Below are 15,821 nucleotides of genomic sequence, written 5' to 3' on the forward strand. Positions count from 1 at the left end.
ACGTGAGGCATGCCCGCGACCCATGTCCTCTGACCGTATCCAAAACTTTCGCTTTGCTCTTTAGTGACAATGTTGGCGTTGCGTTCGTTGACGCATTCAATTATTGAATACGCTAAGACAGTTGAATGAAAGGGGATGACGAAAATTTAAGACGAAAGTGCACAGTGTGGACATAGCTAATGGTCGAAATTCGACCTCAAATAAAAAATATAATTATAAGTTTCCCCACGTTTCCGTCAAAAGGGATCCAAAGACTTTGGATCCATTTTTCGTCAAAAGAGATCCAAAGTTTGTCGCTCGCGTATTAATACTTATTATAGATAATAGATATCAATTATTTTCTAATACGATACCAAGGGCAAAAAATAATTATGGAGGCAGAACTCTGAGAGTATATAAGGCAGAGCTCTGAGAGTATATATTTGATATGAATATGAAATGAATATGAAACACAGTCATATACTTTGAACGGTTGGGAAAGTAGCCCAAAGCTAACCGCGAAAGCCCTTTTAAAACCTTCGGAGAAATTGGACAATACCCGACCGGTAATATATGCGATCTTTCACTCGATTATGTTTGACTTGCAAATAATGACTGACTCTCATTTATATTCATCCACAATCTAGCGTATTGTTTAAACAATATTCATAGCATTAACGGTACTTCTAAATTGTAAGTGTATTGCGAAATTTTGAGCGTTGATTACTTGTACAGTTTATGTAAAATAGTTACAAACAAAGTATTGTTGTGCACAGAGAGCATTTTTTTAGCCTTAAGAACAACGAAAATCCAAGGTTTTTTTTTCAAGTCATAGTTTTTCCTCATAATCCGATATATTTCTGTAGGCAGATGAAATCCATTGCAGGTATAAAACAAAAGTGAACACGAAGCTTATCCTATCCGGCTGTTACGACAGGCCCGACGGACCTGTTCCACAGAAGTGACGGCCAGCGTCGGACTATTTTTAAAACGCAACAGGTCCTCGATATACTAACCCCAGTGAGGATAATTTTAATTCAATTTACTCGCTTTTGATTGCACTTCTATAAATAATTCGCAGACGGGCTGTAACTAACCGTATAGGCTTAGCGGGTCCAGATATAAGATGCATATCTTATGAAAACGGGTTTCAAACCAGAAAATTGTTGACATAAACACATCTAGCCTATAATTTCTCAAAAAGACGCATTTTTTTATTAAGACGAATAAGTTTTCTTCTTTGAAGAAAAACGTCTTTTTAACGCATAGCATAGCTGGTTACTACGTAAATCTTGTAGATTATGAGAGGTACCGTTATACCGTAGAATTACTACCAACCCAGATCGTAAGTAATCAAACAATCACACATACAATTTAATTAGCGTCATTCACACGTGAAGTAATTACAGTAATTTACAGCTCGCGAATGTGTTATAGGTCCCAAGTAGGTACTTAATTATTGTAACACTTTTTCGTATTAAACTTTCTTCGTAAGAATGAGGATAATATTTAAAGTTACATTCCTTGACGTCATACGAAAACTTACTTTAAAAATGTATTTCATGTAAATATTAATATTAAGTGTCAAGCCAAACGAGCGCAATTTGTGTGAGTCGCAAAATTTCGGTCGTGTAAAATCATGACTCACAAAATTACGCTCGTGTGAATCAAACAGGACTTTTGCATACTTTTGTATGAAACTGAATGCAGCAGAATTTCTGCCAGACGAAATTCTGCGACTCACAACTCACAAATTACGATCGTTTGGTTTCGCCTTAAGTGTTATGAACAAAAGAGTTTGATATGGCAAAAAGGATTCTGTCTGCCGAATTGCTATTATCTTTCTCTGAATACAAATAGGTGAGGATCATTCCATCCATCAGTAAGTAAATGAATAGTGGTGATGGTGCTGGATCTCAACCTTTGCGTCTTTGAAGTTAAAGGCCAACCGAAGTTGAGGAAATCCGGAATACACTCGAGCCTTCCCGCAAATCGATGTCAAGTTACCAAGTTTCACTTGTTGGAGCTTGGAGTTTCTCCAACCGCTGTTTCGTGGAAAGCTTAGGTGAAATATTCAACACGCAGAACGTGTGTGCCCATAAACCTCGACACATTCGTGTTTTTCGGCTTAAATAATGCCAACTGACACACATAACATTTTTGCATTACAGTTACGGTACATTTTCGCTGTTGATTTTTTAAAGATATTAATCACATAAAAAGAAGTACGTACCTAGGTATAATAAAATTCGATTTAGACATAAAAAGTTATGGTATTGAATACGTCCACCCACAATTTCCGGTTTGGAGGCGGTGATCAACAAAGCAAATGGGTGCGCATAAAGCTTTCGAGTACTGCTACCTTATATCACAAAACCGTTACTCCCTAATTAACACTTGTTAATGCGATTAAATCCGATAAAATAATAGACATAATTAATGAGTATCTAAATGATAAACTCCGCCGACGATCACAAGCATGCGTTCAGGTCAGTGATCCCCGTTGTAATTGAATTCATGCAGAAACTTATCCAAGCGCTAAATCAGTACCGTAAAGTGTACTTTCCGTTGGCACAAAACCGTTTATTGTTGCGTTTGTTTCAAACAAACAAACGCTATTAAAATTGGAGCCGAGAACGTTACCTTGCGGCACACCTGACCGTCTCTGTTAAATATACGAGATCTGAATCTCGAATGTTGCTTTAAACTGTCTTCCTAGAATACGTGCGCAGCCAACATAAATGATATGCAATTTTGATCTATGCTAAGTGCGTTTAAATGAAATTCAGAAGGAAAGTGAAGAATTATTATATACAAAGCTCTTTATTTCTTTCATTACTTTGTTGTAATGTAAGTTTTTGTATCATCTGCTATTGACATTTAAATTAAAAACATTTCAATTTTATTTTTCTTCTATGATGTTTGTTTTTTAAATTAAACATTCAAGGTTGTTTAATCTAGCTTCAGGCGGTCTATTAGAAGACTGAAAAGTATTCGCTTTCGTATTTCTTAGGTCCCAGCTTTGTTATTTTTCTGTCATGATAACATTTTATATAAATATTTAATATAAATGTATTCAAATAAACGTTCCTTTATAATGCTTTATTTCCAAGTAAAATTATATAGAGTAGGATTATATTAATAATTACTAGATGTCTGTAGGAATTTTACAGAAACCGTACATTTTCCCATAAAAAATATTTCCCCCGTTTTTCCCACATTTTCCTGAGTTTCGTCGGTCGTATTAGTCTTAGCGTGATAATATAATATAACCTATAGTCTTACTCGATAAATGATCTATCTAACACTGAGATAAGTTTTTAAATCGGACCGGTAGTTCCTGAGATTGACGCGTTCAAGCAAACATACTCTTCAGGTTTATAATATTAGGTAGGTATAGATTTGTTTTAATTATCGCTTGACAAACTCGAGTCTCGATCTAAAAGACTATGAAATGGTATAATATGGTAGTGATGATGATGATGATGATGATGATGAATGTAATTTGCATAGTAGCATATGCTTTCTGTTCTTAAAACAACGCCGAAACTCCCAAACTTGTATATATAAAGAATCAGGAGTTCTCTCAGCACCTTCCGAACCACGGTATACCAGGTATATCTCGGTGCAAAATCTAACTTGTTGGTAGCATATGCTTAGAATACTTCTCACGAAACCGAAGTCACCACATGTTTCCCTATAAGTTTTGAGGAGTTCCCTCGATTACTTATGGATCCTTCATCAGATCACCACTTTTGTGAATATAATACCAAATTGGGATGATACCCTATATACCAAAAGAAAAATTTTGAAAATCGGTTTACAAACGGCGGAGTAATCGTTGAATATAAGAAAACGAACATAACACCTCCCCCATTTTCGGTCGGTTAAAATTGTAGCCTATGTGTTATTCTGATGTATAAGCAATATTATTGTAAAGTTTCATTAAAATCCGTTTTGTAGTTTTTGCGTGAAAGAGTAACAAACATCCATACATCCACACATCCACATATCCACACATCCACACATCCACACATCCATACATCCACACATCCATACATCCATACATCCAAACAAGCTTTCGCCTTTATAATATTAGTAGGATCTTAATAATTTTATATTTCATGTGTAAAGATCTTATGAAACTATTGTTTTAATATTATATTGTAATGTTAAATTATTTAAACGACATACATGAGACACATTTTGCATAATGCATGCTACTTTTTTTCTTTGGGGTCGAAATTAGCTCTATAATTTGAAAAAACCACGTCAATTGTTCAAATTAATAATTATGGTATTAGGTAAATATAAGTATTATGTGTATATAAGTAAATAGACGAAATGTTATTCCTTTCCTCTGAAAACTCCAAAATTTTCACCACACTTAGACTTCATAACCGTTCGCGAGCTCAATAAAACGGAAGACATTTGGATTGTCGTGTGCATTTTGGACTGGGTATTCAATATACCATTCCCACTTAATCATAACCCTGTTCTTAATGGTTCCTTTGAGCATTATATCTGCATTGAATTCAAATTTGGTATGGCTGCAGCAATTGCAACCAATAAAGAGTCTTTTGTGTGACCAGCTTGATCCGCAAGTAGAACTCGTATTAAGTGCCTCAGACAAAATTGAAATAAATATAATGTATTTTTGGCTATAACCGCTATTATATTATGTAAATGTGCACAATTAAAAGCCCAACTTATTAAGCCTTTTTTCCTCCATCATCCAGTCGTCAATCCAGTTCAATTAAGACTGTGACTTTAGGAACCAAAGAAATTTATCGAGTACCAAAAAATAACAAGAATAAACCCTTACACCCTATCCTATTGATTTGATCCAATTCCTTGCAGGCATTTATTGAAAGCCCGAACGCAATTCAAACTATTCCATTATTTTGCATCCAAGACGTCGTATCTGTGGGGTTTATCAATGTATTGGCAATAAGTCTCTCAGCAGCCTTGACAACAATAGGGTGTATTATATCAGGATACGTGCGACCAGTTTACTCTGATCCGTCTCGTCCTTTTGCGTTACTTCTGAACTAGTTTATTCGGAAGCGAGGCGGCGTTATAGAGGGTGATATTAAAACTGGTCGGTCCATATAAATGCTCGGATGCCACGAGATATTGAAAACGCTATGGCAGCCGCTGCATTGAGTGGCAGCTCGACAATGGTTTCCGTTTCTTAGATTGTTGCTCTGTTGTGCGATATATTTTTTTTGTTTACAAATTGCAGGTGTTCTAGATGTCATATAAAGACAAATCAGCTAAGAAATTATTAAATTAAAATTTATCTTGGCATAACACCAACATAATTAAAGGATGATTAAAGGTGATTAAAGTGTCATTCTCCAAGATCTACGACAGCCGTATTTCAAAGCTTTGTGAACTTTTGCTTAAAAAAGTAAAATGTAGTATAGGAGTACAATCCCAGTTGGTGTATTCACGGTCTGCTACTGCTCTATTGTTTTGCATTCATTGTTCAAATTTTACTGATTACTGCGCCCGCCGCCATTACAGATGCCTCTTTCACTTTTATCTTACAAGCTGTGGATGCGTTAATTGTTGCATGTACATTTCTATTGTAATCATTGTTTTTGGTAGTAGTGCCTTTTTGGTTTGTTATTGAATGAGACTCAATAGTCTAAAATAATGTTGTAGATTATAGCCACCAGCAGATTAGCAAATATTTCAGCTAAATAAATAGGTATATAAACGTAGATACTTTAGTTAATCATAATATTTGCAACAACAACAGGACAAACTTGGCAAAAAATTTCTTATTTCATTACTCTCATAAGTTTGCTTTACAATTATATTCACTGTACGATACAGTCGCTTTCAATCTATCCGCATGACGTTTGATATTTTAATTAACTTTTATAGCGACTTACATTAATTTATTTTCTTTAAAGTGCCATAAAAACATGAGTGAAAGTGAGAATGTGTAGTAGTTAAAAGAATACACAAACTCTCGTTTTCTAAGCATCCGGGCCCAATGAGTTAGAAAAAAATCGATTCGAGTACACCTCACGAAGTGTTTTCACTGCAAACAATAAGTACCGCCCGCTCTTTCAACTAGGTGGGAAAGTTAATATTTACTTATCAGTTAAAGCAATTATAACTGCGAAAATAGTATTGATGATTGTTAATTTCTTATTTACTTTGTCTATTGTTTAACAATAACATAGTTAGACCGTAGACGATTATGAGGGTGTATATTGTTTACGAGCTGTTGCCCGCGGCTTCGCTCGCGTTAAGAAGTATTATTACATATATACAAACTTTTATCCCCTATTTGAACCCCTTGGGGTTGGAATTTATCAAAATCCTTTCTTAGCGGATAACATCTACCTGCATGCCAAATTTCAGCCCGATCCGTCCAGTGGTTTGGGCTGTGCGTTGATAGATCACTATGTCAATCAGTCAGTCACCTTTGAGCTTTATATATATAGATTGTGCATTGGAATTTGTAGAACATTTAAAGTTACTACCTATAATACGTAAAAATAAGTGTCACGTTAAACTAATTGATAATTTTTTCTTTTTCATTTAAGCACTAAAAGTCAACTAGAACACTTTCGCTTATTCAAAAGTAAACAATGGCTTTATGACGGTAAGTTTTTCCTTTTTATTATTGCTTCTTCACCATGACTAGCACAAATCAACATTTATAGAGCTTTAAGTTTTACTTACCGTGCAAGGCTTACAATCACAAGCAGTCAATGATCTTCATATAGGATTAGGTTTATGGTTTCGCTAACCATTTTACGACTTTCTTTATTATCTATACATATTTTATCGTAAAAGCCACGGCATGACTAAAGGTGTTGAACATCACCGCTTTTGAATATCCGTGAGTTGATTGTGTTTTGATGTCGACCTCGGGCGGTCAAAAGAATAAGGACGTTTACGGTATGTCTCACATTTGTGGGCCATACCGCATTAATAACTTTATTGAATAGATACTGATCAGGCTCGGGCGTGTTAGCTGCACCTTTGTGATTGATCAGTGACCGTTTTTGCGGCTTAAAATATTGATTATCGATTTAGGTCATTTTAGGTTTTAATAAAAATTTTACAATACATTACTATACAATACATTAGTATACAATGCATACTCAACGTTTCAAAGTTGACTTCATAAAATGCAATATATTATGGAGGTACTGAGTTTTGAGTATCCAGTAAAGTCTTTGGTAGAGTGATTAAAGTATAAAAAGTGATCGTTGCTCTACCAACGATTTGATAATTAATAATAATAATATCTATGGACGCTTCACACCATGTCAGTCTGGCCCCGTGGTAAGTTCCTGAAGGACTTGTGTTACCAGACAACGGAAATATATTCAATACTTTTATACTATACCTACATAATATATTTAAGATATTGTAATTTATTATGATACACATATTTAATACACATCCATAACCCAGGACTTGTTCCGTCGGCGGAATTCGAACCCGCGATCCCCGGCTTGAGCTACCAACAGCCCACCAACTGGCCCACAGAGGTCGTCAAATACATAATATTATAATATAATATAATGATAAATAATGTCCAAAAGAAGAACGTGGGTAAATTCTTCAATTTTTTTAATTAATAGCCTTACTGATTTCTTCGTAGCCTTGATTAATAGGACCATGAATAATTTTGCTTCTTCTTTGTAAATTAGTATTCCGGATAAAAGCGCCTCCGAGTTCTCTATGCCAATTGCCATGTATGCATTAGTGTGGCACTGGTACTGCCTCAGGGCTTTTTGGGGGTCTGAATGCGTTTGGGGGAACTCTTTCGCTTGACAAAGTACTCTCTGTACTTATATTGCTTTGTGGAAGTTCTCGTTATATTTAAACAATTTTGATATTATTAATAATTATTCGGTGTATTTTAACCGACTTCAAAAAACGAGATTATCAACTCGACTTAGAAAATTCGATTCGATATCGAAATTATATATGGTGAAGGAGCATCGAGCTAATATTATTTTGAAATTATGCTTTTATCATAGATTTTTTTAACAAATAGGTAAAACATTACTCACACTACATCACACACACTAGGAAAAATGACAGATTTTTGAGTGACAAGCCTATACATACGAATTATACTCTTTTATTTATGGTTATAGTCCGTTGACAACAAGGTGACAAATTGAAAATGGGTTATTTTTTTTATTGCATCGATACTATTAGACAATGCTTACACGGCCAGTCTGAGATCAGCTGAGTCCCAGAGACATGAGTTGAAAATTAACGATAAAGTCAATATTTTTTTACAAAATATAGGTAGTAGTCGTAATGTCGTTGAAACTAAGGTCGAATTTCGACCATTGGGCGATCTCTAGTAAAATCAATTACACCACCGTATATTCAAGTTGGAAACAATTAAAATACCAGGATCTCAGCAAGGAACATCAAATAAACATTACCAACATTACCGGCCACCCAGATCAGATAAATGGAGCGTAATGAACCCGGTATGTCGGACTGTAAATTCCATTATTCACGTAATACTGAGCGCAGTTACACAGACCTAACTGTAACCGATCATAAATATTAGCAGTTACAACTTTGAAATGGTTTTCTAGTCTATCTGCACCAGGCTCGGCTAGCATGACCGCAGAATATGCGAAAGAATAGAAATTATTTTTTTGGGAACCAAAAGACAGATTTTCTTTGTCCATATTATGTTTACTTGTCTATTCCCTGAAAAACAAAGAGAATACTATGATTGCTATTTTAAACGTGATGAAGGTGAGTTACGTTTTTCAAGTAAAATCAAAAGTGTACCTACGCCATCGCACACAATCAGGGTTTTTTTTAAATTGGTTATTCTGCGCTGTCGTCGCAGCCTCTTTGATTTGGGATCCAAAAAGATGTGAACATTAATTACACTGGGGATCTGGTATAGACGCATCATAAAAAATATAATAATATGACGATCTAAAATATTTGTTAACCCTAATGCTAAGTACTCACATACGGTTTTGCTCGATAGTTTTACTCCAAATCGAGCAATAACCACCGTGTGGACCGCAAAACTGACAGCTTGAAGGCTCGCTTCGAGCCGGCTCCGATAGAATTAAATATTATGTCAAATATGTCATTTCCTTCGATTCGGGGTAAAACTATAGAGCAAAACCGTTTGTGAGTACTTAGCATAAAAAGCTGTATCGATTTTTTATACGTGTTAAAATTGTAATGATAAATCGCAGCTGTTCGGCGCTCCGGGCTGACCCGCGTGCCTAATGTACGCCCGTCACTGTAATCGGTACAGTTATTAGCAATTAATTACTCCGGAACCCCATGGGCCATGAGGAAACTAACCTTTACGAGATTCCATAGGTACACAAATTTTGAATTTATCCATACTAGCTTTTGCTCGCGGTTCTGCCTGCGTACCAGAGGCCGTAGCCAAAGTCCCTTTCTTTAAAAACGATGACGAAATTTGTTATCAAAATGTATGGGATTTGACATTAGTCTTCGCAAGCGAAATGTCAGCGTTGACTTATGTCAAACCGCATGCATTTTGTTAAAGAAAACAAATACGTCTTTGCTCATATAGGTACGTCAAGTGACTTTTTTAGTTTTACCAATCATAACGTAAATATTTTCAGCCAGACATATTTTCTTGATAAGAAACAAGCTATCAAACAATGGAATGAAGTTGCATTATTGTTGCATTAAACCTGTAAAATCAGAGACAAACAAAACTAGCGCCGGCCAAAATCATATTGTAATCAATGTAGGCAAGACGCTTGTGACGATAAGAAAAAAAAATATAGAGAAAGATAAAACATATTTTAACCAATAAAGTGGAGAGAAAACTGTCCCACATTCGTAATAGATACGGAGGTATAAAATGGCGGATTTTATCGTAATCAGAGTTAACGATTTGCAGCTCACTTCACGTCGCAATCTTTAATAGCAAATCAGTGGCGTTAGTAGGCTTCTGCAGTAGCTAATGGATGTATTACTTATTAGCCAGCAGCTTGCATACTCAGCGGTAATTAATAGACTATTTACACGTATTTTGCGCTTAGCTCGCGCTATAATAAGCTCTACGTCGAACGGGTTTCTTCGTATGAACGCTCGATTAAAAAAAGAATGTGGTAAAAGTATTTATTATCCGTGAAGACTTAGCTTATAACGCGTGTCCAATACAAGATATCTAAGTTGAACTTGATAATCGAGTGAAAAGTACTTAATACAATTTGAGGGTTTACCGTGAATTTTCTAGAAAAAATTCCAGGAAAAGTTTACAGATAGTATATTTTATAACAATAGAGAAAGTAATGTTCCCGTTGGTCAGGTGGAAAAAAATGTTTTATTTACATGTCAGCACATATTGTTATTATCTATTTGACAGCACAGATCACCACCTTAGAATCAGGTCAATTATACTATGATACCGGGCAAAAAGTAGACGCCGCAAAAAGTGTATACGCTCAATTTAACAAATACTAACCTAATAATATATCACTCTAACGGTTCGCTGATCTCGCGCATTGTGTAATATAAACCCTAATCCATTGTCATAAGATTCAATTTGACTGCAATTGTATTAAGAATTAGAAGCACGCGCCCAAGCGGATTTTTTGCTGTGTCGAATTTAGTTCTTTTGCAGCTCAGTGTGTCGAGTTGAACATGACGGATTAGCATCGTTAGTAAATAATAGTAATTGTCTTAATCTTTTGTGTTATAGCGATTTCCCGAATTTAGGCCCGGTGAATGTTTGTAATAACACTTAAGGTGACGCCGCGTTAAAGTAAAAAAACCGTGTTGGATATGTTTTAGATTGCTTGTTTTCTATGAGAGACCGGCCGGGCCTCTCATAGAAAACAAAAAATGGAACAACAAGAAATGGAAAGGGCGTAAGCGACAAAATGGTTTTTGTCGCGTAATTTAAAAACTATATTAAATATATTTCATATAAGCTATGGGCAAATTAAAGTGTATGCTTGAACCAAACTATGTACAAATTTTGGAATCTTAAATCACTCTCCTCTGTTGGCCAAATTGGAATCCCTTTTTTTACAGAGGTCTTTTTGATTGATTATTCTGTGTTATAAAAGTTGACCAATCGTGTTATGCTATGGGTAATTCAAAGACAAAGACAAGATTAATACTGACAATGAACTTTAATTTCTTAGCTTTAGTCATTGCTGTGAAAAATCGATATTGCTACAGCCAAATTATCAAGGCGTTCGCCTTAACACTTGTTACACTGCCCCCCTAGACAAGTGGCAAAACGCTAACGCTAACGCTACAAAATGTATGCGATTTGACATAAGTCATCGCTTCGCTAGCGAATACTAATGTCAAATCCATACATTTTGTAGCGTTAGCGTTAGCGCTAGCATTAGCGTTTTGCCACTTGTCTAGGGGGGCTGTGCTTCTAAAAGTTAGAAGAATTAAGTAAGAAGTCACTCCGCAACAATCTATACAGCTTTCTGTGGGTATTGTGCCTTTCCCTTTGAAACGAAAACTCAAACATTTAATTGGTCGTAAATCTTAGGACGACAGTACCTTGGCCTACTGAATGTGGGCCAAGCGCAGGTGCTAAGTTTTGTTGGAAATTTTATGGGGAACGAAAAGATATTGAAGGAAGCATACCGCGATTAGATATTATATTCACACAGCCTATGCGGCTATGTCACCCTGGTACAGAGACACACATTTGGCTTAGATTTTTCAGAGAACTTTCGAATTTTAAGCCTTATGTCCTGAGCATCAGGGTTCTATTAGAAGTAAATTAACCATGAACGGTTGCGCTTGCGAGATGTGACCACAGACGAGGTGGACGAGACACACTGACACAAAAGACAGCGTCATCGCTCTCACGAAGGCTTATCTCCACTGCGTTTATTCGCAAATCAAAGTTGCAAAAGTTTCGACTGAAACTTTACTTGATAATATTATCAACTATCAAGTAAAACATTATTGTATGTAACATAATATCAACTATACATAAACTCTACATTTATATTTCAGTCAGCTTAGTATTGTTTGCCACATTTTTTCGTTATTTTTGGTATATAATATTAGGTTGGGGAAAAATTCTTTTCGCATTATAGTACCTACCTATGTATGAACTTGTCATAAAATCTCTTGAGCTATACCAATTGTATCTGGTTGATTTTGGTATCATTAAAAAGTTTTCATTTTACAGAAGATAGTTCTAAATTCAAATTAAAAAATAATAAAAATTTTAACGTTTAAAATTCTTAAATGTTTGTAAAAGTTAAATAATTCTATCGTCTTAGTTCTCACCATAAATGCAGGTTACCTGGCCGTTAGAACTGTTACCATGTAAGTTTTACGCCGGATGATCGTAGCAAATGCCTTTTTAATATCTTTTGCGGTATTAAAATCATAAGCACAAGTGCCATCAAACTCAATAAAATGTCTTCGTCTTAATCTATAAATAAACTTTCCAATTGCTACGTGCTGGTAATGTTTGTAACGGTAAATGTTTTTCTGTGTTTTTCTTATGAACTCATATTTTCTGTAGGTACTACCTTTTTTGAACAGTCCTTCAATTATTTTAATTGCACCCAGAAGTGAATACTCATTTTCATTAAAATTCTCATCGGGGATGTAACTCAGTGGTAGAGTGTCTGCTTCGCATGCTGAAAGTCCTGGGTTCAAATCCCAGCATCTCCACGATCAATTTAACTTTTTTATTATTTTTGTCCATTGTTTTGTTTGAACTCTTTTCAATTTTATTATTTACGGCATTTTTATATTTTATACTGCTTGAGAGTTTGAATGGTTGATGTTAAGTTTTCTACATGGCCTGCTAGAGAATCACAGTTTATTGGTAATTTTCTGAAGCGATGGTCGACAGCACAGCTTGAATGTGGGTCGGTGAACAATGAATTATGGCAAATAGAAATCGTTTTGAGATGAAAGTTAAGAAATAGTTTATACCTTTAAAGTAGACGCAATTTGACGGCAGGAAAGGTATAGATTTGCTCACAGTAAATAAAGTGACTTTCTTTCCACTTATTAAAGTAAGATTTAATTTATCGGTCCTGCAAGACTTTAATAAGCTATGGCATTTAATAATAGCATTTCAGTACCATGATTGGTTCAATAATAGTAACGGTATCAATTACAATAATGAGTATTTTATTTATGCTAAGTATTTAATAGTGTACAAGATAAAATACATTTTCTAACTACGCGACCTACCTTTACTTTTCCTAATAAACGAATTTTAGCGCATAGTCAGCGGTTTCTGTAATTCCTATCTAGATCGAGAAAGCTATTAAATTAAATTGAATTCGCGTATTGAATAGTAAACACGATGCGAAATCTTCTAATAGTTTCAGAGTAAATAGAGTCTTTGTGTCGCTAATAGCGCCACCTAGTGACACAAAATGAGGAGCATCTAGAGCGTTTTGGTCTAGATTTTTAATAGACTAGGTTATAATTTGAAGTAATTTTATAATGTAGAAAGTAGAGCTATAGAGAATGTAGAGTTTGAAAAAAAACGACAGTTAAAAAGAGTGGTTTTATCGCACTATTAACATTTTTTTCTGTGTAAGTCAATATTTATTATATGTCACTAATTTATAATCATTAACTTTTAGCTACAGGCTTTATAGAAATTCATAGCATAGTTGCGTATTGAGTGATGTAGAGGTACAAAATAGACGTGTCTTATTGTGGAAAAAGTGTAAATGAACAAAAAAACATATGAAGTAAAGGAAACGCCGTTAACACGTAAGCGGCTGACAGTTTGGTCCGTGGTTTGGTGTAAAGTAAAATTATTGTAAAATGTTAACGCAGTTTTATTGAATTGTTAAGTAGGTACTATCAGGGAAGTTGATTCATAGGCAGATGGCAGACCTACGTTATTTGGTCGCGTTACATCAAACCCAGCCGACAGAGCACAGTGAACATTGGATTGTCGTAATCCGACCTAATGGCGTAGGTCTGTCAACTGCCTATGAATCAAGAACGATTTGTGACTTCCCAAGGAAGGTTTTCGATTTATCTCTAACGACGTTTTACGGCAAATTATCACAACTCACAGCCTTTCGCGCACTGATTGCCCTTCTCTATTATCAGCGCCATAACATATCAAACCATATTCAGTTATCTGTGGAATGGATAGGGTAAGTTTATCTAGAAAGTACCGAGGTAGTTGCGGTGAGCAGATGATTAGTAGTATTGATACGTATCGAGACTTAAGTGCGCTCTCTCTTGAATCTTAAACCGATTTGTACATTTTCCTTTCCGATTGCACACGTTCCCAATGAGCTTAGCATCCTCTCTGCTTTTTCCTCGTAATATCGTTTGGCAAGATAGTAACTTCTGCGTCCCTAAATGGCCTTAAGAATATTCACCACTGAATAAAGTAAACCTTAAAAATATAACCTCCTCTTTTTTGGAAGTCGGTTAAAATACGTAGACCGTAGCACTCGAGCTCGTAATGAAGAATAAAAAGGCAAAACATTTAGTTATTTTTTTAATGAAATAAGGGGGCAAAATAGCAAACGGGTCACCTGATGGAAAGCAACTTCCGTCGCCCATGGACACTCGCAGCATCAGTAGAGCTGCAGGTGCGTTGCCGGCCTTTTAAGAGGGAATAGGGTAATAGGGGAGGGTAGAGAAGGGAATAGGGGAGGGTAGGGAAGGCAAAAGGGTAGGGGATTGGGCCTCCGGTAAACTCAGTCACTTGGCGAAACGCAGCGCAAGCGCTGTTTCACGGTTTTCTGTGAGCCCGTGGTATTTCTCTGGTCGAGCCGGCGTATTCGTGCCGAAGCATGGCTCTCCCACGTCAAAACATTAGGTAACATTAGGTATTTCAACCAAAACATTAGGTACAGCGGGAACTCTCCTGATTTTAATCCAGAGTTTCGGTTGTATGTAGGTTCTGCTGCTGCTAGTTATAAAGAGACTCAGGGCCTGTTTCACCACTTCCTGATAAGGCTATCCACCAATTAACTTGACAGATCAAGTATGGAGGATCTGTCAAAAAACAAAATGGAAAATACATTTTTATTTATTTAGAAGATAAGATTCATCCCAACTATTTAAATCTACTATTCTAAATCTCCTTTACACATTCCTAATCAATTTTGTAATAGTATTCTGTTTGTTACAGGTCAACACGATGTACGACTGATTCGGCGGAGTGTGACGAGTGTATTTTGTTTACATTACTGTGATATTAGTGTAGCCAGTTGTGAGGGACGATGGAATCCAGAATTCATTTGTTATTAACGGCCGCTCTTGTTGTCATCGGTAAGCGTTTCATAATTTTTAGGGTTCCGTACCCAAACGGGACCCCTATTCATGAGTCTGTCTGTCCGTCTGTCTGTCTCCAGGCTGTATCTCAAGTACCGCTATAGCTAGAGTTCTGAAATTTTCACAGATTGTGTATAATATCTGTTGCCACTATAATAAAAAATACTAAAAACAAAATAAAATTAATATTTAAAGGGGGCTCCCATACAACAAACGTGATTTTTTTGGCCTTTTTTGCTCGATATCAATAATGGCAACAGGTAGGCACTTGATATTTTCACAAAGGCCTTAACTATATTATGTCTAATTCAATATTTAAGAAAAATATTAAAATAAAATAAAAAATTAAGGGGGGCTCCCATACAAAAACACAATTTTTGGTCTATGTTGTTCTATAACAGTACGGAACCCTTCGTGCGCGAGTCCGACTCGCACTTGGCCGATTTTTTTCCTTATCTCAGATGGCAGATTACAATCCAGCGCTGGATTGCTACTGGAATAATGTGAACGGGTACTGGAATGCACTTTTCAGTACTAATCCAGCGCTGGATTCGATTACTGGATTGGAAAAA

General features: G+C 35.8%; 1 protein-coding gene and 1 non-coding gene across 2 annotated transcripts in view; both read left to right on the plus strand.

Annotated features, from left to right (window-relative positions):
* LOC121727062 (serine protease inhibitor dipetalogastin) overlaps positions 1 to 15,821 on the plus strand; it is a 58,050-nt gene that overhangs the window by 19,365 nt on the left and 22,864 nt on the right. The window contains exon 2 of the mRNA XM_042114741.1: positions 15,107 to 15,246. Coding sequence (XP_041970675.1) covers positions 15,198 to 15,246 — 49 coding nt within the window. The 5' untranslated portion in view covers positions 15,107 to 15,197. The remainder of the gene's footprint in view (positions 1 to 15,106; positions 15,247 to 15,821) is intronic.
* On the plus strand, positions 12,583 to 12,654 carry Trnaa-cgc. The gene has a single exon. It is a non-coding gene; the product is annotated as a tRNA-Ala (tRNA).

The sequence above is a fragment of the Aricia agestis genome, chromosome 1 (genome assembly GCF_905147365.1).
Source record: "Aricia agestis chromosome 1, ilAriAges1.1, whole genome shotgun sequence".
Taxonomy (NCBI): domain Eukaryota; kingdom Metazoa; phylum Arthropoda; class Insecta; order Lepidoptera; family Lycaenidae; genus Aricia; species Aricia agestis.